Source organism: Telmatherina bonti, assembly GCF_933228915.1.
Source record: "Telmatherina bonti genome assembly, chromosome: 18".
Lineage (NCBI taxonomy): Eukaryota > Metazoa > Chordata > Actinopteri > Atheriniformes > Telmatherinidae > Telmatherina > Telmatherina bonti.
Window position 1 is genome coordinate 4,415,935 of NC_136616.1, and position 25,579 is coordinate 4,441,513.

General features: G+C 49.2%; 1 protein-coding gene across 1 annotated transcript; it reads right to left on the reverse strand.

Moving 5' to 3' along the window:
• Positions 1 to 4,406: 4,406 nt before the first annotated feature.
• Positions 4,407 to 16,412, reverse strand: spata6l (spermatogenesis associated 6-like; the record flags this gene model as incomplete). The annotated part of the gene is made up of 9 exons (XM_079257501.1): positions 16,281 to 16,412; positions 16,151 to 16,199; positions 15,971 to 16,012; positions 10,707 to 10,831; positions 10,463 to 10,555; positions 8,810 to 9,008; positions 5,742 to 5,823; positions 4,636 to 4,729; positions 4,407 to 4,427 (listed from the first exon to the last, which is right to left on the reverse strand). Exons 1-9 carry the CDS (start codon positions 16,365 to 16,367, stop codon positions 4,407 to 4,409), a joined length of 792 nt encoding a protein of 263 aa, XP_079113627.1. The 5' UTR covers positions 16,368 to 16,412.
• Positions 16,413 to 25,579: the final 9,167 nt, after the last annotated feature.

Here is a 25,579-nt window from a genome sequence, read left to right on the forward strand (position 1 = left end):
ACCTAGCTATCTGGATAACTGCCTATCTGGCAACATGACTACATGGCAACCTGGCAACCTGGCTATCTGGATAACTGCCTATCTGGCAACATGACTACATGGCAACCTGGCAACCTAGCTATCTGGATAACTGCCTATCTGGCAACATGACTACATGGCAACCTGGCAACCTAGCTATCTGGATAACTGCCTATCTGGCAACATGACTACATGGCAACCTGGCAACCTAGCTATCTGGATAACTGCCTATCTGGCAACATGACTACATGGCAACCTGGCTATCTGGATAACTGCCTATCTGGCAACATGACTACATGGCAACCTGGCAACCTAGCTATCTGGATAACTGCCTATCTGGCAACATGACTACATGGCAACCTGGCTATCTGGATAACTGCCTATCTGGCAACATGACTACATGGCAACCTGGCAACCTAGCTATCTGGATAACTGCCCATCTGGCAACATGACTACATGGCAACCTGGCAACCTAGCTATCTGGATAACTGCCTATCTGGCAACATGACTACATGGCAACCTGGCAACCTAGCTATCTGGATAACTGCCTATCTGGCAACATGACTACATGGCAACCTGGCAACCTAGCTATCTGGATAACTGCCTATCTGGCAACATGACTACATGGCAACCTGGCAACCTAGCTATCTGGATAACTGCCTATCTGGCAACATGACTACATGGCAACCTGGCTATCTGGATAACTGCCTATCTGGCAACATGACTACATGGCAACCTGGCAACCTAGCTATCTGGATAACTGCCTATCTGGCAACATGACTACATGGCAACCTGGCAACCTAGCTATCTGGATAACTGCCTATCTGGCAACATGACTACATGGCAACCTGGCAACCTAGCTATCTGGATAACTGCCTATCTGGCAACATGACTACATGGCAACCTAGCTATCTGGATAACTGCCTATCTGGCAACATGACTACATGGCAACCTGGCAACCTGGCTATCTGGATAACTGCCTATCTGGCAACATGACTACATGGCAACCTGGCAACCTATCTATCTGGATAACTGCCTATCTGGCAACATGACTACATGGCAACCTGGCAACCTAGCTATCTGGATAACTGCCCATCTGGCAACATGACTACATGGCAACCTGGCAACCTAGCTATCTGGATAACTGCCTATCTGGCAACATGACTACATGGCAACCTGGCAACCTAGCTATCTGGATAACTGCCTATCTGGCAACATGACTACATGGCAACCTGGCAACCTAGCTATCTGGATAACTGCCTATCTGGCAACATGACTACATGGCAACCTGGCTATCTGGATAACTGCCTATCTGGCAACATGACTACATGGCAACCTGGCAACCTAGCTATCTGGATAACTGCCTATCTGGCAACATGACTACATGGCAACCTGGCAACCTGGCTATCTGGATAACTGCCTATCTGGCAACATGACTACATGGCAACCTGGCAACCTAGCTATCTGGATAACTGCCCATCTGGCAACATGACTACATGGCAACCTGGCAACCTAGCTATCTGGATAACTGCCTATCTGGCAACATGACTACATGGCAACCTGGCAACCTAGCTATCTGGATAACTGCCTATCTGGCAACATGACTACATGGCAACCTGGCAACCTAGCTATCTGGATAACTGCCTATCTGGCAACATGACTACATGGCAACCTGGCAACCTAGCTATCTGGATAACTGCCTATCTGGCAACATGAATAAATGTCAGAAAGATCTTTTTTGAGACAAACTGTGACGGAAGCACAGCTGGTGACTCCTGCTAGTTAACAGCTAAAACCGGCTGGTTGTTGATAAATTTTACTATTAAAACACGAGTTAATCCGAGCTTGACAACTTAACCTGGAGGGGTCCGACGGAGGACCGGGTCCTACCAGAACCCTGACCTGGACATTATGGAAGTGGTGTCGGACAAACAAGTGGAAAGACTGAAAAAAGTTTTGTAAACTTGTTCCTGGAGAGTCCTTGAAGAGGCAGGACTGTTCCTGGAGAGTCCTTGAAGAGGCAGGACTGTTCCTGGAGAGTCCTTGAAGAGGCAGGACTGTTCCTGGAGAGTCCTTGAAGAGGCAGGACTGTTCCTGGAGAGTCTGCAGCGGCTGCAGGAATGCTGAGCTGGTTTTTCCAACAGATCACCTCGCTCCCCGTCCAGCCGGAGTTCGACGCCACAGATCAGCTCTTCCTTTAATCTCCAGCAGCAGCAGAGACACCGTTAGCTTTAATGGCCTTGGGGTGATTTAGCCGAGGACTCCACAACGTCGGCCTGATAGATGACGACACTAAAGCCGTGACGCCGCCTGCGAGGCGTGTTCTCTCTGAGATGTGAGTTTCAGCACAGATAGCTTTATCTGAATATGAATTATACCAGAGTAGCAGCCATTAAACGGAGAACGGACATCAATCGAAGCACTGCGGTGGGATAAGACCAGTCCTGCACGGTCCGAGGACAACTCCTTGTCCTAAAAGACTCAAGTTAAACACGATTCTTTATGTTAAGATGCTTCGTTTATTCGCTGGTGAAATTTACAGCATCATTTACAGAAGTCCATCCTCAGCAGTCTCCAGGTCGGCTCGTCATGGTGGACCTGGAGAAATGGAGCTCCTCCCTAAAACCTCATCGACTTCAGACCTGGTGGAACCCTGAGAAACAAAACCAAACTCAGCGTCTGCACGCCGTCTTGTCATCTAACTGAAACAGCAACGCTGAGCTATCGTATGTTAAAAGGCCCGCAGATGGAGAACATGCTGCCTGGTCCGCTGTTTGCTCTTCATCTCAAACCAGATCAGGGACAGACAAAGGGGCTGCAATCCTGCAAGTTTTACATGTTTCCTGCCACGGTTGAATCAAATTGCTGGGTCGACATGCTTAGAAAAAACTTGATGACAAGCTGCTGATGGGAGACATATATTATGTTGGAGCAGGAAAACATCTAAAACCTGCAGGCTCTAAGGTACCAAAGTTTATGTATATTCCTGGCCTAGATGGTCCTTTTTCACACGTTTTAGATTGAAGTTCTCGTCTGAAGTCTGTCTGAGGGCCTCGTTACGTTACGGGCCCCCCATGTGGATCAGTCTGTCTGAGGGCCTCGTTACGTTACGGGCCCCGCATGTGGATCAGTCTGTCTGAGGGCCTCGTTACGTTACGGGCCCCCCATGTGGATCAGTCTGTCTGAGGGCCTCGTTACGTCACGGGCCCCGCATGTGGATCAGTCCGTCTGAGGGCCTCGTTACGTTACGGGCCCCCCATGTGGATCAGTCCGTCTGAGGGCCTCGTTACGTTACGGGCCCCCCATGTGGATCAGTCCGTCTGAGGGCCTCGTTACGTTACGGGCCCCGCATGTGGATCAGTCTGTCTGAGGGCCTCGTTACGTTACGGGCCCCCCATGTGGATCAGTCTGTCTGAGGGCCTCGTTATGTTACGGGCCCCGCATGTGGATCAGTCCGTCTGAGGGCCTCGTTACGTTACGGGCCCCGCATGTGGATCAGTCCGTCTGAGGGCCTCGTTACGTTACGGGCCCCGCATGTGGATCAGTCCGTCTGAGGGCCTCGTTACGTTACGGGCCCCGCATGTGGATCAGTCTGTCTGAGGGCCTCGTTACGTTACGGGCCCCGCATGTGGATCAGTCTGTCTGAGGGCCTCGTTACGTTACGGGCCCCGCATGTGGATCAGTCTGTCTGAGGGCCTCGTTACGTTACGGGCCCCGCATGTGGATCAGTCTGTCTGAGGGCCTCGTTACGTTACGGGCCCCGCATGTGGATCAGTCTGTCTGAGGGCCTCGTTACGTTACGGGCCCCCCATGTGGATCAGTCTGTCTGAGGGCCTCGTTACGTTACGGGCCCCCCATGTGGATCAGTCTGTCTGAGGGCCTCGTTAGGTTACGGGCCCCGCATGTGGATCAGTCTGTCTGAGGGCCTCGTTACGTTACGGGCCCCGCATGTGGATCAGTCTGTCTGAGGGCCTCGTTACGTTACGGGCCCCGCATGTGGATCAGTCTGTCTGAGGGCCTCGTTACGTTACGGGCCCCGCATGTGGATCAGTCTGTCTGAGGGCCTCGTTACGTTACGGGCCCCGCATGTGGATCAGTCTGTCTGAGGGCCTCGTTACGTTACGGGCCCCCCATGTGGATCAGTCTGTCTGAGGGCCTCGTTACGTTACGGGCCCCCCATGTGGATCAGTCCGTCTGAGGGCCTCGTTACGTTACGGGCCCCGCATGTCAGTGATCTCGTTGGTAGAACGGTGTCTTCTGCTTTGTGGAACTGAAGCTCCCGTTCTACCCCTGCTGGGAAATGTGGTCTCTGTGTCGATCTGTCTTTTCCATCCAGTCACAATATTCTGCTCCAGCAGATGCTGAAAGTTCTTTTGCTTCTTTTATAGCTAAGCCTGGCACCAGTTCTCCTGCAGATTGTGGAAACATCTAGATGCTGTCACTGGTAAAAACCCGCTTCTCTTCCCACAATCCTTTTTAAAATAAGGTTTGAAATTAATTAAAAATCGCTAAATTCAATCAAAAAAAGAAACAAAAGTTCAAAAGATGAGTAAATAACACGTCAGTGGCAATAAACCAAAAGGAATTTAGCTTTCCAGACTTTAACGTACGACTTACGTAAAGCAGTCGGCGTACAGCTTTCGGTGTCGTGAGGAGCCCTCGAAGACGTTCATGGACCTCTTCCCAGGCTGTGTGAGAACTGGACTCAGACCTGAGCAGTCGAACTCAGAGTGAGCTACAGGTAGGAAACAGGTTTCCAGACAAACCAGTGAAGAGACGGACCTGCTCGGCCGGGACCTCCACAGCTCTGACCGGACCGGACCACCATGTGTCTCTGAACCGCTGGAAACATCCTCTGGAAACACTTCCACCTACCAAAGCAAGTTTTTATGTGTTAAATAATGTCCTCCGTGCCACTGTGCCTCTGGAACAGCGTCGTGTTTTCAGCCAGTCAGACGGAGGTTTGTTCTATCAACAGACTCTCTGATAGGACACCTTCCCTCCAGTCTGGTGCAACCTGTGATGCTGCTCGTTGCCTACGGCAGCTAACATGTTGATGGTTTGTCATTTTATCTGGAAGGAAAATGGAAAGGTTGATTCTGTGAAAATACAGAACCGACTAATCTTAGAGACTGAGCACAAATGTCGGTTTAACTTCATCTTTACTTCTTTGTATTTGCTGCACTGACTGTAACGGCTAAGTTAGCCGCTAGTAGCTAGCGGCTAACGGCTAGCAGCTAGTGGGTGAATAATCCTACGGGTTCCAGCACGTGAAGCATGACGTTATTTCCAGCTCTCAGCTTCAGCTTCCAGCTAAATGACTGCACACAGTTACGACAGGTGGAATAGATCCACCAGGAGGGCAAAGTGCACGGACTCTTGTTTCACGACACTCCCAAAAATAAAGAAGCTTTTCGTAAAAGAGATGAAATGAGTCTTACCAAACCATTGGTTAAAGATTTTGCTCTGGCAGCTGGTGAATGTGTCTCTGAAACAGAAAAATGAAGGAAAAGCAGCATGAACGTCTGTGGGAGGAATCTCATCATTAGCAGGTGACAGAGAACTTTCTGGAAGATGTATAATATGATGAAACCAGCAACTTGTCGGGACAACTGGGTCACGTCAACAGAGCAGTATAATTGGGATTTAACGAGCGGTGGAGCTTCGTTATCTGGCCGTAAACCGCAAAAAGCGTCAGCTGACACGTCTTGATGGCCATTTACCTGGAGAGGAAGACCTGGACAAAGGTGAGGAAGGCTCGGTCATCAGTGCAGCGGGCCGGCCTCCGGGCCACGAAGACCGCATCTGGAACGGTGAAGACAAAACAAAAGTAGCTAAGAAGCTGCAAAGGGGCCCCTTTTCACAATATGGGCCCCCCATGTGGATCAGTCCGTCTGAGGGCCTCGTTACGTTACGGGCCCCCCATGTGGATCAGTCTGTCTGAGGGCCTCGTTAAGTTACGGGCCCCGCATGTGGATCAGTCTGTCTGAGGGCCTCGTTACGTTACGGGCCCCCCATGTGGATCAGTCTGTCTGAGGGCCTCGTTACGTTACGGGCCCCGCATGTGGATCAGTCCGTCTGAGGGCCTCGTTACGTTACGGGCCCCGCATGTGGATCAGTCCGTCTGAGGGCCTCGTTACGTTACGGGCCCCCCATGTGGATCAGTCTGTCTGAGGGCCTCGTTACGTTACGGGCCCCGCATGTGGATCAGTCCGTCTGAGGGCCTCGTTACGTTACGGGCCCCGCATGTGGATCAGTCTGTCTGAGGGCCTCGTTAGGTTACGGGCCCCGCATGTGGATCAGTCCGTCTGAGGGCCTCGTTACGTTACGGGCCCCGCATGTGGATCAGTCCGTCTGAGGGCCTCGTTACGTTACGGGCCCCCCATGTGGATCAGTCTGTCTGAGGGCCTCGTTAGGTTACGGGCCCCGCATGTGGATCAGTCCGTCTGAGGGCCTCGTTACGTTACGGGCCCCCCATGTGGATCAGTCTGTCTGAGGGCCTCGTTACGTTACGGGCCCCCCATGTGGATCAGTCTGTCTGAGGGCCTCATTACGTTACGGGCCCCCCATGTGGATCAGTCCGTCTGAGGGCCTCGTTACGTTACGGGCCCCCCATGTGGATCAGTCTGTCTGAGGGCCTCGTTACGTTACGGGCCCCCCATGTGGATCAGTCTGTCTGAGGGCCTCATTACGTTACGGGCCCCGCATGTGGATCAGTCCGTCTGAGGGCCTCGTTACGTTACGGGCCCCGCATGTGGATCAGTCTGTCTGAGGGCCTCGTTACGTTACGGGCCCCGCATGTGGATCAGTCTGTCTGAGGGCCTCGTTACGTTACGGGCCCCGCATGTGGATCAGTCCGTCTGAGGGCCTCGTTACGTTACGGGCCCCCCATGTGGATCAGTCTGTCTGAGGGCCTCGTTACGTTACGGGCCCCCCATGTGGATCAGTCCGTCTGAGGGCCTCGTTACGTTACGGGCCCCCCATGTGGATCAGTCTGTCTGAGGGCCTCGTTACGTTACGGGCCCCCCATGTGGATCAGTCTGTCTGAGGGCCTCGTTACGTTACGGGCCCCCCATGTGGATCAGTCTGTCTGAGGGCCTCGTTACGTTACGGGCCCCGCATGTGGATCAGTCTGTCTGAGGGCCTCGTTACGTTACGGGCCCCCCATGTGGATCAGTCTGTCTGAGGGCCTCGTTACGTTACGGGCCCCCCATGTGGATCAGTCTGTCTGAGGGCCTCATTACGTTACGGGCCCCGCATGTGGATCAGTCTGTCTGAGGGCCTCGTTACGTTACGGGCCCCCCATGTGGATCAGTCTGTCTGAGGGCCTCGTTACGTTACGGGCCCCCCATGTGGATCAGTCCGTCTGAGGGCCTCGTTACGTTACGGGCCCCCCATGTGGATCAGTCTGTCTGAGGGCCTCATTACGTTACGGGCCCCGCATGTGGATCAGTCCGTCTGAGGGCCTCGTTACGTTACGGGCCCCCCATGTGGATCAGTCTGTCTGAGGGCCTCGTTACGTTACGGGCCCCGCATGTGGATCAGTCCGTCTGAGGGCCGGTTACGTTACGGGCCCCGCATGTGGATCAGTCTGTCTGAGGGCCTCGTTACGTTACGGGCCCCGCATGTGGATCAGTCCGTCTGAGGGCCTCGTTACGTTACGGGCCCCGCATGTGGATCAGTCCGTCTGAGGGCCTCGTTACGTTACGGGCCCCGCATGTGGATCAGTCTGTCTGAGGGCCTCGTTACGTTACGGGCCCCCCATGTGGATCAGTCCGTCTGAGGGCCTCGTTACGTTACGGGCCCCGCATGTGGATCAGTCTGTCTGAGGGCCTCGTTACGTTACGGGCCCCGCATGTGGATCAGTCTGTCTGAGGGCCTCGTTACGTTACGGGCCCCGCATGTGGATCAGTCCGTCTGAGGGCCTCGTTACGTTACGGGCCCCCCATGTGGATCAGTCTGTCTGAGGGCCTCGTTACGTTACGGGCCCCGCATGTGGATCAGTCTGTCTGAGGGCCTCGTTACGTTACGGGCCCCGCATGTGGATCAGTCTGTCTGAGGGCCTCGTTAGGTTACGGGCCCCGCATGTGGATCAGTCTGTCTGAGGGCCTCGTTAGGTTACGGGCCCCGCATGTGGATCAGTCTGTCTGAGGGCCTCGTTAGGTTACGGGCCCCGCATGTGGATCAGTCTGTCTGAGGGCCTCGTTACGTTACGGGCCCCGCATGTGGATCAGTCTGTCTGAGGGCCTCGTTACGTTACGGGCCCCGCATGTGGATCAGTCTGTCTGAGGGCCTCGTTACGTTACGGGCCCCGCATGTGGATCAGTCTGTCTGAGGGCCTCGTTACGTTACGGGCCCCCCATGTGGATCAGTCTGTCTGAGGGCCTCATTACGTTACGGGCCCCCCATGTGGATCAGTCTGTCTGAAAGGGCCCCTGATGCCCAAGAACCCGACTGGGGGCCTCTGTAGAGACTGTTTCAGCTTCAGACGTGTTTAAATCATATTAAGTAGTAAAACTGTATTTTCAGATTAAAGAGACGATGATGTGAGTTATTTTCGTCATTCTGTGGAAAACATTTATCATTTTGTTTATTTCTGCTCATTAAACACTCTCTGAAGCTGCTTCTCTTTTGTTTTACTAAATCTCATAACTTGACTCAGAAATGAACAGATAGAAGAGCTGTATTGATCATTTGTTGGATGATCAGATGGCTCCGTTCTGCCCCCTGCTGACCGGAAACCATCCCTACATCATTAAAACCAGATGAAGCTGTGTCCTTACTGGCTGACAGACGCTGGTTTCCCAGTCAGCTGGTGGGGGAGCTGCAGAATCTAGGCTGAACTGGGCCACATCCAGGCTGTTCCTGGCTCTCATTGGGGACAGGGATCGGGATCTGGGACCATAGAACCGAGGTCTGGAGGTACTCTGCTGAGGAGAGCTGGTTCTGGTTCTGCTGGACTGCTTCCTGGCCCTCTTCATCACTGGCCTCTGGGAATAAAGAGATGATGAATGAAACTGTGGAGAAGAAATGTGGCTCTGCTAGCATTCTGGGTTCCCAAACACAACAGATTAATCTTTTATCTGCATGAATCCATTAAAAATTTCAGTCCTGATTAAAACTACTGAAGGATTTTTCAGGATTTTAACCTTTTAAACAGATACTTATTCTAATGTTTTAAAGTGAAAATTAAAATATCAGAGAAATTAAAGTTACAATGCCTAAAGTTACAGGAAAAATAAATTAAATGAACATAAAATGGACCCCACTATGGAAAAAGTACATACCTGTATGCTACTGGACGGGGGAGGGGCTTACGCAGCTTCTAGAGAGTTCTACTGGACGGGGGAGGGGCTTACGCAGCTTCTAGAGAGTTCTTCTGGACGGGGGAGGGGCTTACGCAGCTTCTAGAGAGTTCTACTGGACGGGGGAGGGGCTTACGCAGCTTCTAGAGAGTTCTACTGGACGGGGGAGGGGCTTACGCAGCTTCTAGAGTTCTACTGGACGGGGGAGGGGCTTACGCAGCTTCTAGAGAGTTCTACTGGACGGGGGAGGGGCTTACGCAGCTTCTAGAGTTCTACTGGACGGGGGAGGGGCTTACGCAGCTTCTAGAGAGTTCTTCTGGACGGGGGAGGGGCTTACGCAGCTTCTAGAGAGTTCTTCTGGACGGGGGAGGGGCTTACACAGCTTCTAGAGAGTTCTTCTGGATGGGGGAGGGGCTTACACAGCTTCTAGAGAGTTCTTCTGGATGGGGGAGGGGCTTACGCAGCTGCTGCTAAAATAAACGCATAAACTACACGTAATCTTACTGTTACTCATCAAGAGACCCTGATGGCACCAGAAGAAATCACTGAACTTATTGATTGTCACTTTTTCTTTAAACAGACTAAATAAAGGATCTGAAACATGGCTAAATATAGTGCCAATGCTGCTAATGTAGGTCCTGCCACTGTGCCAACACTACACCCTGTGGTCTTCTGTGAAGCGCGCATCTGGTAGAAGTGCATGTAAGGGTTTTAGTGTGCATGTTACGCAGTAGACAGTAGAACAGGACAGTGATGGCTACTAGTGCTGTTACATCATTTCTACAACATTTCTGCTAACTAACATGATTAAACTGCAACAAACAACCATTCTGAGAAGGAAAGAGCAGAGGCTACAAAGGAGACTCGTACGGCAGACTTTTGTTGCCGTACAAACAGAAAACTGGGACACACTGCACACTTGAACTGTTTTTTACAAATGCGTGTTCCAGGGTAGGGGTATTGGGACTCGGCCCTGCGGAGGTAGCGTGTGCATCAGGGTAGTCGTGTACCAGCAAATTGCACACTAACAAATGTTCATGATTAAATATCTTAATTTCTTTTGTGATTAATCATAATTAACGCATTAAAGATGTGCGTGTGTATCTCAGTACAGTTACAGCCATGTTTTTGTTTCTCACCATGAGCTTGTTGGGGTAAATGTTGGCCTCTGCATGAGGGGAACACTCAACGATGCTAGTTTTGGTGGAGAACTCCATCCTCGGAGCAATACCCTGGAGAGAAAACATTCGATTTTACTAAATTCATAACTGACAAAGTTGTTTTTATATTTTAAGTTTTAAAGTGAAAGCCATTGTGTTGTTATAAACTGTAAATAAGGTGTCTTTAATCACAGTTAAACATGCACTCGGAGTGTCGACCTACAGGAAAGTGAGGCGCTCGTATCATCAGAACCTCCCGGTCCACTCCGGAGAACGCCGGAACGAGTTTGGGCTCCGGGAATAAGAAACTCCGAGCGTCTTCTTCAAAGCTGGCCAAAGTGTTGCCCACTGTGAAAACCACCTTAGTGTCATTAAGTCAGCGTGTTGGGACATGATGGGACAGAGAAACAGTTGGTCTTCATGATGACACCACAACAACTCATATCTCCAAACTCTGAGTTGGGAAGTCGAGTAAAGTTAGAAGAAAACAAAGGAAAATCAAGGAAGTCTAGAACTTTCTGGAGTCCAGATGATGGAAACAGCTGGACTCGCTGGCCTCGCATGTTGGAATTTCAAAACATTTTTTGCCAGGAATGATGACATGATCTTGGAATTCCGAGCTGGTGGTTCATAAGTTTTAAAGGACCCCAAGATCCAGATTTCAAGATGACCGCACCCACCTGTCTTATTTAAAATTCTTGTTAAATTTCTCATGTAAACGGCAGTATTTGTTATTTTTGTACTTTATTTATATGTCAGTCATGCATGCTCGTACGTCATAGAACTTCGGAACATTTTCCTGCTGTTCTGATGGGTTTTTATGGTCTCACTGGTTGGTTAAACTTAGGAGGTTGTTGGTGTTTCATCACAGAAAGCCATGAAAATGAAATGGTCAAACACATTTTTTCTCTGTATTGTTCCTGTTTCCCTGCTAAAGACGAGATTTCCATGGACATCCAGGCCGACCACTCGGCGTTCCGAGACAACTGGAATGCACCATTTGATCCAAAGTACATTCTGCTTTGTTTCTGGTGGGTGAGCTTCATAACAATAGGATTGCTGGTTGAGGCGGAAGATTATGGACCATGATCCCAGTTAGAGAATCAAGGAACTTGGAACGAGAGATGACTTTGTGTTCTTTATTGAAGGTTGGCATTGGCCTTTTCCATCATTGTACATCTTTACATATGTGTGTGTGTGTGTGTGTGTGTGTGTGGTCTGAAAATAAAGACAATAAAAATGTATCACAAAATGCTCAAGATTTCTCAAACAGTCAAATATGTATGAATGAACCGCTGAATTAGCATAGAATTTCAAAAGATCTTCAAATTTCACAGCTTATATGAAAACTGCTACTTGAAAAGAATATGATGGCGCCGGTGTAGTATTAGTATCAGTGTTAATATTCTACAATATTACCAGAAACAAGCACATGTTACGTAAATGAACAATTATTAGTCAAGCATGGTACCAATTTTAACAAACTGAGCTGCATAATTGGCACTTCAAGCTTAATTTACATAATTAAGCAATCTCTATTAGCATGCAAATTGGCGACAGTAGGCGCAAATAAAGGCAGAGCTAATTACTACTGTAACACAGGCCATTCAGTTCACCCAAACTCACAAAAATCTTTCCATAAAACATCACAAACTCAGGTAGCGATAAGATTATCAATAACTGAGAACTGGGAAGACCTTAAATTTCCTCAAGAACGCACACAAAACCACAAAAACACACATAAAGTCCACGTAGCTTCAGAGTCTGCTTGTTAGCTGGCCTGCTGCTTGTCAGTGTGGCTGAACATGCTCCAATGGACATTTGAAACCCAAAGAAAGGCCATCAGTTCGTGTGATCCTCTGAGTCACTGATCTTGGGCAGTTGAATGAGCCGGCTGACAGGCTGGACGTAAATCTTGTCCTCAACCTTGACTGTGGCTGTTCTGATGTTCCAGTCCCATCCAGGGTGGATCTTAACCACTTTGCACACTAGCCAGAGCCCTCGTAGGAGCTTTGGATCAACTATTAGAACCACCTGGTCCACAACAAGGTTGCCTCCTTTGGCCTGCATTTTAGATCTTCCCTGTAGGTTTGGCAGGTATCGTCGCATGAAGGTGGACCAGAAGTTGTCTGCACCTGACTATGCCTCCATTGTCCTGTCCCCAAAATACTACTGAAGTTATACAGAGCCTGTGGCAGTGAGGAATCACGACGTCCCATAAGTAGAACTTGTGGCGTGATTGGGTCAGGAGCGGCAGCATTAGCGGAGACATATCCAAGTGGTTTAGCATTTAAAATCCCTTTAACTTCAATCAGTACAGTGTATATATAACTGGCTCTGGCACCAACTGCTCTTGCAGGATGAGTCTGAGTGCAACCTTAACAGAATGAACATCCCGCTCCCAGGACCCACTGCAATGTGGAGCACTTGGGGGCTTGAACCGGAAAGAGATCTTCTGTCTTGCCAACTGATCTAGCAGCTCTAGTGCCATGACATCAAAGGCCTCCCATAATTCTCGTTGTCCTCCAACAAAGTTAGTACCGTTTTCACACAGGATTTCAAACGGTGTGCCACACCTGGCGATGAATCAGCGCAGGACAGCAGGAAGACATTTGTGTCAAGGCTTTCCAACAGGTCGAGATGGACACACCTGGTAGTTAGGAATTTATAAATGATCTCCCATCGTTTCTCAGTCCTGCGGCCAATCTTCACAATGAATGGGCCGAAACAGTCCATTCCTGTGGAGTAGAGTGGCAGTTTGCAGATGTGCAGCCTTGCAAGTGGAAGATCGGCTATCTTTGGGACATCTGGCCTGGCACGCCAGAGTTGACATTCCCTGCAACTGTACTGATGTTTCCATTTAACTTGCCGGCCACGCAGGACCCAGCACTGGCATCTCATCTCAGCTAACACCCCTTCAGGTCCTGGATGGAAAGCTTGCAATCAAAATCCTGGATTAACAGTTTGGTGATCTGATGCACCGGGTCCAGGATGATCGGTTGGATAGCATCTGCCTCAAGATCCTCTGCATGCCGGAGTCTCCCTCCAACATGAAGTAGTCCTGTGGCTTCATCGTATTCGGGTGAGAGTGTCACCAGACGACCGTCCACTGGGATGGGTCGACTGGCCTTGAAAACCTTCAACTCACCAGGGAAAGAATCTTGCTGAGCCTGAGCCAAGAGTAACTTTTCTGCCAAGATGTAAGCAGCCGCAACTGAAGTCTGACCCTCACTGGAGGAAGCCGCCCCATGAAGGGAAGTGACGGTAGCATGGACTAGATGCTTCCAGGTATGGAGTCGGATCAGGTAAGTTTGGATTCTGAACCTCGGGTGTAATACCAACAAGTGTGGACTTCTTGAGGTCCAAAGAGTCGGGCTCGGCTTCTTCTGCTGTAGGCATTGTCGGCCACTGTTCAGGAGGCTGATGGAGGAAATCTGGACCGCTGATCCATCTGTGTGGATGCGCCAAATCTGAGAGTTTCAGACCTTGTGTCATGTCATCTGCCGGATTTCTCACAGAGTCCACGTATGTCCAGTTGGCTACTTCTGTAAGAGCCTGGATCTCCTCTATACGCGTGCCAACAAAAACCTTATAATGGCACAACTCTGGTCCACGTAGCTTCATGGTCTCTGCTTGCTAGCTGGCTTGCTAGCTGGCCTGCTGCTCCAGCCACACTGGACATGCTCCAGTGTGGCTGGACATGCTCCGACTAGTTGCAACAGCAGAAATTCTCCACCAGCAGATTGTGCTGTTGGACCTTGGCCTGTACGGCTTTCTTATAATATCCATTGAGCTGCTTTTATAGCGTCACCGCTATTTCTATGGTGTAAATAAACCAAATGTGCTGTTTGACTGTCGTGGTCTGGATTCTTCATAGAGGACCAGTCTGTCAGAAAGTTTGCTTCAACATGCTGGTAGTTGTACCTAAAACATTAACTGAGGTTAAAATGAACTTAACTGGTGTGTTGTTACCTCCCCATTAGCTTTAACTAAACCCCGACATATAATCTGCAAACAGAGCTGGAGCGAAACCAGGTAAAATCATGCAACCCCTACAATGAGTAATCTGGCATCATCTTTGTCCCGTCTCTTCTCCGAGATCTCACAAACAACGCCTGGATTCTGGTCTGGACTCTGGTCTGGTTTCTGGTCTGGACTCTGGTCTCTGGGAAGCTGTGTTAAAAGACCATCCCAGTAATCCAGTCTGCTGGTTTTTTACTGGAATGTCCTGGGAAAAGACCATCCCAGTAATCCAGTCAGCTGGTTTCTTACTGGGATGTCCTGGGAAAAGACCATCCCAGTAATCCAGTCTGCTGGTTTCTTACTGGGATGTCCTGGGAAAAGACCATCCCAGTAATCCAGTCAGCTGGTTTCTTACTGGGATGTCCTGGGAAAAGACCATCCCAGTAATCCAGTCAGCTGGTTTCTTACTGGGATGTCCTGGGAAAAGACCATCCCAGTAATCCAGTCAGCTGGTTTCTTACTGGGATGTCCTGGGAAAAGACCATCCCAGTAATCCAGTCAGCTGGTTTCTTACTGGGATGTCCTGGGAAAAGACCATCCCAGTAATCCAGTCTGCTGGTTTCTTACTGGGATGTCCTGGGAAAAGACCATCCCAGTAATCCAGTCAGCTGGTTTCTTACTGGGATGTCCTGGGAAAAGACCATCCCAGTAATCCAGTCAGCTGGTTTCTTACTGGGATGTCCTGGGAAAAGACCATCCCAGTAATCCAGTCAGCTGGTTTCTTACTGGGATGTCCTGGGAAAAGACCATCCCAGTAATCCAGTCAGCTGGTTTCTTACTGGGATGTCCTGGGAAAAGACCATCCCAGTAATCCAGTCTGCTGGTTTTTTACTGGAATGTCCTGGGAAAAGACCATCCCAGTAATCCAGTCAGCTGGTTTCTTACTGGGATGTCCTGGGAAAAGACCATCCCAGTAATCCAGTCAGCTGGTTTCTTACTGGGATGTCCTGGGAAAAGACCATCCCAGTAATCCAGTCAGCTGGTTTCTTACTGGGATGTCCTGGGAAAAGACCATCCCAGTAATCCAGTCAGCTGGTTTCTTACTGGGATGTCCTGGGAAAAGACCATCCCAGTAATCCAGTCAGCTGGTTTCTTACTGGGATGTCCTGGGAAAAGACCATCCCAGTAATCCAGTCTGCTGGTTTCTTACTGGGATGTCCTGGGAAAAGACCATCCCAGTAATCCAGTCAGCTGGTTTCTTACTGGGATGTCCTGGGAAAAGACCATCCCAGTAATCCAGTCAGCTGGTTTCTTACTGGGATGTCCTGGGAAAAGACCATCCCAGTAATCCAGTCAGCTGGAGATGTATGCATGGATGAGTCTCTACTGGTCTTACTGGAAGACTGAATTTAATTCTGTTAAAGTTTCTGGTAAAAAGCTTCTTAGTGAAGCTTTGATGCTGAAAGTTCTGCAGTAAAAATTAAACAAGTATGAATGGTATGAGGCGATCATAAACCAACGTACCGGGAGGAATCAGCTGCACCAGTTCTGCTCGGAAGCTTTCATCTGAGGAGAAACGAGTCAAACAGGATCAGACCAACATTCAACCTTTACCTGGTCACTGCTTTTGTTTTTCTTATTCATCATTTGCTTTTTAGTGTTGAAATGAAATGAAATGAAATTTTTGGAGCAACACTGGCTTACACTCGAGCATCACCGCGATGTCTCTGGGGTCGACTGCGTCTCTGAAAATCTACAGGACAAAATGATGATACAAGTTTCAGTGTCAGCATCAGGAGCTCATCTGCTCAACAGGGTTACAAGGTAAACGTGCCTTTTCAAAGGTCATCTTCTCATGAAACAGCAGAGGAAAGACGGCAGGGAGGCTTTCAGAGTGACGATACTGTCCCATAAAGCACATGCTGAGGTAGATATCATCTCTGGCTGCCAGATGGACTCCTGGACAAGAAACCTGGAAACAGAAGGAAGAAACTCAGGGAAAGAACTTGAAGAGGTCAGATCTGAGTGGAGGTTGAGCTGCTTTTTCACAGTGTGAAAACTGCATTTTCTCCATTTCTGCTGTTTTTCATTAGTTTCGCGAGAACCTCACGTTCCACCTCATCCACATGAGAATCTCCCATTCCATCTCATCATGATGAGAATCTCCCGTTCCACCACATCACCATGAGAATCTCTCGTTCCACCTCATCATGTTGAGTATCTCCATTTCCATCTCATCACCATGAGAATCTCCCGTTCCACCTCATCGCCATGAGAATCTCCCGTTCAACCGCATCACCATGAGAAACTCTCGTTCCACCTCGTCATGATGAGAATCTTCCGGTCCACCTCATCATCATGACAATCTCCTGTTTCACCTCATCACCATGAGAATCTCCCGTTCCACCTCATCACCATGAGAATCTCCTGTTCCACGTCATCATGATGAGAATCTCCCGTTCCACCACATCACCATGAGAATCTCCCGTTCAACCGCATCACCATGAGAATCTCCCATTCCACCTTATCATGATGAGAATCTCCCGTTCCACCTCATCATGATGAGTATCTGCCGTTCCACCTCATCACCATGAGAATCTCCTGTTCCACCTCATCATGATGAGAATCTCCCGTTCCACCTTATCACCATGAGAATCTCCCGTTCCAACTCATCACCATGAGAATCTCCCGTTCCACCTCATCACCATGAGAATCTCCCGTTCCACCTCATCACCATGAGAATCTCCCGTTCCGCCTCATCATGATGAGAATCTCCCGTTCCACCTCAACATGATGAGAATCTCCCGTTCCACCTCATTACCATGAGAATCTCCCGTTCCACCTCATCACCATGAGAATCTCCCGTTCCACGTCATCATGATGAGAATCTCCCGTTCCACCTCATCACCATGAGAATCTCCCATTCCACCTTATCACCATGAGAATCTCACGTTCCACCTCATCATGATGAGTATCTCCATTTCCATCTCATCACCATGAGAATCTCCCATTCCACCTCATCGCCATGAGAATCTCACGTTACACCTCATCACCATGAGACTCTCCCGTTCCACCTCATCACCATGAGACTCTCCCGTTCCACCTCATCACCATGAGAATCTCCCGTTCCACGTCATCATGATGAGAATCTCCTGTTCCACTTCATCACCATGAGAATCTCCCGTTCCGCCTCATCATGATGAGAATCTTCCGTTCCACCTCAACATGATGAGAATCTCCCGTTCAACCACATCAATATGAGAATCTCTCGTTCCACTTCATAGTGATGAGAATCTCCGGTTCCACCTCATCACCATGAGAATCTCCCATTCCACCTTATCACCATGAGAATCTCACGTTCCACCTCATCATGATGAGAATCTTCCATTCCACCTCAACATGATGAGAATCTCCCGTTCCACCTCATCACCATGAGAATCTCCCGTTCCACCTCATCACCATGAGAATCTCCCGTTCCACCTCATCACCATGAGGATCTCCCGTTCCACTTCATCATGATGAGAATCTCCCGTTCCACCACATCAATATGAGAATCTGCTGTTCTACCTCATCACCATGATCAGAATCTCACGTTACACCTCATCGTGATGAGAATCTCCCGTTACACCTCATCACCATGAGAATCTCCCGTTACACCTCATCACCATGAGACTCTCCCGTTCCACCTCATCACCATGAGAATCTCCTGTTCCATCTCATCACCATGAGAATCTCCCGTTCCACCTCATCATGATGAGAATCTGCCGTTCCACCACATCACCATGAGAATCTCCTGTTCCACCTCATCATGATGAGAATCTCACGTTCCACCTCATCACCATGAGAAACTCCTGTTCCACCACATCACCGTGAGAATCTCCTGTTCCACGTCATCATCATGAGAATCTCCCGTTCCACCTCATCACCATGGGAATCTCCCGTTCCACCTCATCACCATGAGAATCTCTCGTTCCACCTCGTCATGATGAGAATCTTCCGGTCCACCTCATCATCATGACAATCTCCTGTTTCACCTCATCACCATGAGAATCTCCCGTTCCACCTCATCACCATGAGAATCTCCTGTTCCACGTCATCGTGATGAGAATCTCCCGTTCCACCACATCAACATGAGAATCTCCTGTTCCACGTCATCATGATGAGAATCACCCGTTCCACCTCATCACCATGGGAATCTCCCGTTCCACCTCATCACCATGAGAATCTCCCGTTCCACCACATCACCATGAGAATCTCTCATTCCACCTCGTCATGATGAGAATCTTCCGGTCCACCTCATCATCATGACAATTTCCTGTTTCACCTCATCACCATGAGAATCTCCCGTTCCACCTCATCACCATGAGAATCTCCTGTTCCACATCATCATGATGAGAATCTCCCGTTCCACCACATCACCATGAGAATCTCCTGTTCCACGTCATCATGATGAGAATCTCCCATTCCACCTCATCACCATGGGAATCTCCCGTTCCACCTCATCACCATGAGAATCTCCCGTTCCACCACATCACCATGAGAATCTCTCATTCCACCTCGTCATGATGAGAATCTTCCGGTCCACCTCATCATCATGACAATCTCCTGTTTCACCTCATCACCATGAGAATCTCTCGTTCCACTTCATCGTGATGAGAATCTCCCGTTCCACCTCATCACCATGAGAATCTCCCATTCCACCTTATCACCATGAGAATATCACGTTCCACCTCATCATGATGAGTGTCTCCATTTCCATCTCATCACCATGAGAATCTCCCATTCCACCTCATCGCCATGAGAATCTCCCATTACACCTCATCACCATGAGACTCTCCCGTTCCACCTCATCACCATGAGACTCTCCCGTTCCACCTCATCACCATGAGAATCTCCCGTTCCACCTCATCATGGTGAGAATCTCCCGTTCCACCTCATCACCATGAGAATCTCCCGTTCCACGTCATCATGATGAGAATCTCCTGTTCCTTTTCATCACCATGAGAATCTCCCGTTCCGCCTCATCATGATGAGAATCTCCCGTTCCACTTCATCATGATGTGAATCTCCCGTTCCACCACATCAATATGAGAATCTGCTGTTCTACCTCATCACCATGATGAGAATCTCACGTTACACCTCATCATGATGAGAATCTCCCGTTACACCTCATCACCATGAGAATCTCCCGTTCCACCTCATCACCATGAAACTCTCCCGTTCCACCTCATCACCATGAGAATCTCCTGTTCCTTTTCATCACCATGAGAATCTCCCGTTCCGCCTCATCATGATGAGAATCTCCCGTTCCACCACATCAATATGAGAATCTGCCATTCCACCACATCACCATGAGAATCTTCTGTTCCACCTCATCATGATGAGAATCTCACGTTCCACCTCATCACCATGAGAAACTCCTGTTCCACCACATCACCGTGAGAATCTCCTGTTCCACGTCATCATGATGAGAATCTCCCGTTCCACCTCATCACCATGGGAATCTCCCGTTCCACCTCATCACCATGAGAATCTCCCGTTCCACCACATCACCATGAGAATCTCTCGTTCCACCTCGTCATGATGAGAATCTTCCGGTCCACCTCATCATCATGACAATCTCCTGTTTCACCTCATCACCATGGGAATCTCCCGTTCCACCTCATCACCATGACAATCTCCCGTTCCACCTCATCACCATGAGAATCTCCCATTCCACCTCATCACCATGAGACTCTCCTGTTCCACCTAATGACCATGAGAATCTCCCGTTCCACCTCATCATGTTGAGTATCTCCATTTCCATCTAATCACCATGAGAATCTCCCGTTCCACCTCATCGCCATGAGAATCTCCCGTTCAACCTCATCACCATGAGAATCTCCCGTTCCACCACATCACCATGAGAATCTCCCGTTCAACCGCATCACCATGAGAATCTCCCATTCCACCTTATCATGATGAGAATCTCCCGTTCCACGTCATCATGATGAGAATCTCCTGTTCCACTTCATCACCATGAGAATCTCCCGTTCCGCCTCATCATGATGAGAATCTTCCGTTCCACCTCATCACCATGAGAATCTCCCGTTCCACCACATCAATATGAGAATCTCCCGTTACACCTCATCACCATGAGACTCTCCCGTTCCACCTCATCGCCATGAGAATCTCCCGTTCAACCTCATCACCATGAGAATCTCCTGTTCCACCTCATCATGATGAGAATCTCACGTTCCACCTCATCACCATGAGAAACTCCTGTTCCACCACATCACCGTGAGAATCTCCTGTTCCACGTCATCATGATGAGAATCTCCCGTTCCACCTCATCACCATGGGAATCTCCCGTTCCACCTCATCACCATGAGAATCTCCCGTTCCACCACATCACCATGAGAATCTCTCGTTCCACCTCGTCATGATGAGAATCTTCCGGTCCACCTCATCATCATGACAATCTCCTGTTTCACCTCATCACCATGGGAATCTCCCGTTCCACCTCATCACCATGACAATCTCCCGTTCCACCTCATCACCATGAGAATCTCCCATTCCACCTCATCACCATGAGACTCTCCCGTTCCACCTAATGACCATGAGAATCTCCCGTTCCACCTCATCATGTTGAGTATCTCCATTTCCATCTAATCACCATGAGACTCTCCCGTTCCACCTCATCGCCATGAGAATCTCCCGTTCAACCTCATCACCATGAGAATCTCCCGTTCCACCACATCACCATGAGAATCTCCCGTTCAACCGCATCACCATGAGAATCTCCCATTCCACCTTATCATGATGAGAATCTCCCGTTCCACGTCATCATGATGAGAATCTCCTGTTCCACTTCATCACCATGAGAATCTCCCGTTCCGCCTCATCATGATGAGAATCTTCCGTTCCACCTCATCACCATGAGAATCTCCCGTTCCACCACATCAATATGAGAATCTGCTGTTCTACCTCATCACCATGATGAGAATCTCACGTTACACCTCATCATGATGAGAATCTCCCGTTCCACCTCATCACCATGAGAATCTCCCGTTACACCTCATCACCATGAGACTCTCCCGTTCCACCTCATCACCATGAGAATCTCCTGTTCCCTCTCATAACCATGAGAATCTCCCGTTCCACCTCATCATGATGAGAATCTGCCGTTCCACCACATCACCATGAGAATCTCCTGTTCCACCTCATCATGATGAGAATCTCACGTTCCACCTCATCACCATGAGAAACTCCTGTTCCACCACATCACCGTGAGAATCTCCTGTTCCACGTCATCATGATGAGAATCTCCCGTTCCACCTCATCACCATGGGAATCTCCCGTTCCACCTCATCACCATGAGAATCTCCCGTTCCACCACATCACCATGAGAATCTCTCGTTCCACCTCGTCATGATGAGAATCTTCCGGTCCACCTCATCATCATGACAATCTCCTGTTTCACCTCATCACCATGAGAATCTCCCGTTCCACCTCATCACCATGAGAATCTCCTGTTCCACGTCATCATGATGAGAATCTCCCGTTCCACCTCATCACCATGGGAATCTCCCGTTCCACCTCATCACCATGACAATCTCCCGTTCCACCTCATCACCATGAGAATCTCCCATTCCACCTCATCACCATGAGAATCTCCTGTTCCACCTAATCACCATGAGAATCTCCCGTTTCACCTCATCATGATGAGAATCTCCCATTCCACCACATCACCATGAGAATCTCCCGTTCCACCTCATCATGTTGAGTATCTCCATTTCCATCTCATCACCATGAGAATCTCCCGTTCCACCTCATCGCCATGAGATTCTCCCGTTCAACCGCATCACCATGAGAATCTCCCGTTCCACCACATCACCATGAGAATCTCCCGTTCAACCGCATCACCATGAGAATCTCCCATTCCACCTTATCATGATGAGAATCTCCCGTTCCACGTCATCATGAAGAGAATCTCCTGTTCTACTTCATCACCATGAGAATTTCCCGTTCCACCTCATCACCATGAGAATCTCCTGTTCCACCTCATCATGATGAGAATCTCCCGTTCCACCTCATCACCATGAGAATCTCCCGTTCCAACGCATCACCATGAGAATCTCCCGTTCCACCTCATCACCATGAGAATCTCCCGTTCCACCTCATCACCATGAGGATCTCCCGTTCCACTTCATCATGATAAGAATCTCCCGTTCCACCACATCAATATGAGAATCCCTCGTTCCACTTCATCGTGATGAGAATCTCCCGTTCCACCTCATCACCAAGAGAATCTGCAGTTCCACCACATCACCATGAGAATCTCCCGTTCCACCTCATCATGTTGAGTATCTCCATTTCCATCTCATCACCATGAGAATCTCCCGTTCCACCTCATCGCCATGAGAATCTCCCGTTGAACCGCATCACCATGAGAATGTCCCGTTCCACCACATCACCATGAGAATCTCCCGTTCAACCGCATCACCATGAGAATCTCCCATTCCACCTTATCATGATGAGAATCTCCCGTTCCACGTCATCATGATGAGAATCTCCTGTTCGACTTCATCACCATGAGAATCTCCCGTTCCACCTCATCACCATGAGAATCTCCTGTTCCACCTCATCATGATGAGAATCTCCCGTTCCACCTCATCACCATGAGAATCTCCCGTTCCACCTCATCACCATGAGGATCTCCCGTTCCACCTCATCACCATGAGGATCTCCCGTTCCACTTCATCATGATAAGAATCTCCCGTTCCACCTCATCACCAAGAGAATCTGCAGTTCCACCACATCACCATGAGAATCTCCCGTCAAACCACATCACCATGAGAATCTCCCATTCCACCTCATCACCATGAGAATTTCCTGTTCCACCTCATCACCATGAGAATCTCCCGTTTCACCTAATCATGATGAGAATATCCCATTCCACCACATCACCATGAGAATCTCCCATTCCACCTTCTCACCATGAGAATCTCCCGTTCCACCTCATCATGATGAGTATCTCCATTTCCATCTCATCACCATGAGAATCTCCCGTTCCACCTCATCATGATGAGTATTTCCATTTCCATCTCATCACCATGAGAATCTCCCGTTCCACGTCATCATGATGACAATCTCCCGTTCCACCACATCACCATGAGAATCTCCTGTTCCACGTCATCATGATGAGAATCTCCCATTCCACCTCATCACCATGGGAATCTCCCGTTCCACCTCATCACCATGAGAATCTCCCGTTCCACCACATCACCATGAGAATCTCTCATTCCACCTCGTCATGATGAGAATCTTCCGGTCCACCTCATCATCATGACAATCTCCTGTTTCACCTCATCACCATGAGAATCTCTCGTTCCACTTCATCGTGATGAGAATCTCCCGTTCCACCTCATCACCATGAGAATCTCCCATTCCACCTTATCACCATGAGAATATCACGTTCCACCTCATCATGATGAGTGTCTCCATTTCCATCTCATCACCATGAGAATCTCCCATTCCACCTCATCGCCATGAGAATCTCCCGTTACACCTCATCACCATGAGACTCTCAAGTTCCACCTCATCACCATGAGACTCTCCCGTTCCACCTCATCACCATGAGAATCTCCCGTTCCACCTCATCATGGTGAGAATCTCCCGTTCCACCTCATCACCATGAGAATCTCCCGTTCCACGTCATCATGATGAGAATCTCCTGTTCCTTTTCATCACCATGAGAATCTCCCGTTCCGCCTCATTATGATGAGAATCTTCCGTTCCACCTCAACATGATGAGAATCTCCCGTTCCACCTCATCACCATGAGAATCTCCCGTTCCACCTCATCACCATGAGAATCTCCCGTTCCACCTCATCACCATGAGAATCTCCTGTTCCACTTCATCATGATGAGAATCACCCGTTCCACCACATCAATATGAGAATCTGCTGTTCTACCTCATCACCATGATGAGAATCTCACGTTACACCTCATCATGATGAGAATCTCCCGTTACACCTCATCACCATGAGAATCTCCCGTTACACCTCATCACCATGAGACTCTCCCGTTCCACCTCATCACCATGAGAATTTCCTGTTCCATCTCATCTCCATGAGAATCTCTCGTTCCACCTCATCATGATGAGAATCTGCAGTTCCACCACATCACCATGAGAAACTCCTGTTCCACCACATCACCGTGAGAATCTCCTATTCCACGTCATCATGATGAGAATCTCCCGTTCCACCTCATCACCATGGGAATCTCCCGTTCCACCTCATCACCATGAGAATCTCCCGTTCCACCACATCACCATGAGAATCTCTCGTTCCACCTCGTCATGATGAGAATCTTCCGGTCCACCTCATCATCATGACAATCTCCTGTTTCACCTCATCACCATGGGAATCTCCCGTTCCACCTCATCACCATGACAATCTCCCGGTCCACCTCATCACCATGAGAATCTCCCATTGCACCTCATCACCATGAGAATCTCCTGTTCCACCTAATCACCATGAGAATCTCCCGTTTCACCTCATCATGATGAGAATCTCCCATTCCACCACATCACCATGAGAATCTCCTGTTTCACCTCATCACCATGGGAATCTCCCGTTCCACCTCATCACCATGACAATCTCCCGTTCCACCTCATCACCATGAGAATCTCCCATTCCACCTCATCACCATGAGAATCTCCTGTTCCACCTAATCACCATGAGAATCTCCCGTTTCACCTCATCATGATGAGAATCTCCCATTCCACCACATCACCATGAGAATCTCCCGTTCCACATCATCATGATGAGAATCTCCCGTTCCACCACATCACCATGAGAATCTCCTGTTCCACGTCATCATGATGAGAATCTCCCATTCCACCTCATCACCATGGGAATCTCCCGTTCCACCTCATCACCATGAGAATCTCCCGTTCCACCACATCACCATGAGAATCTCTCATTCCACCTCGTCATGATGAGAATCTTCCGGTCCACCTCATCATCATGACAATCTCCTGTTTCACCTCATCACCATGAGAATCTCTCGTTCCACTTCATCGTGATGAGAATCTCCCGTTCCACCTCATCACCATGAGAATCTCCCATTCCACCTTATCACCATGAG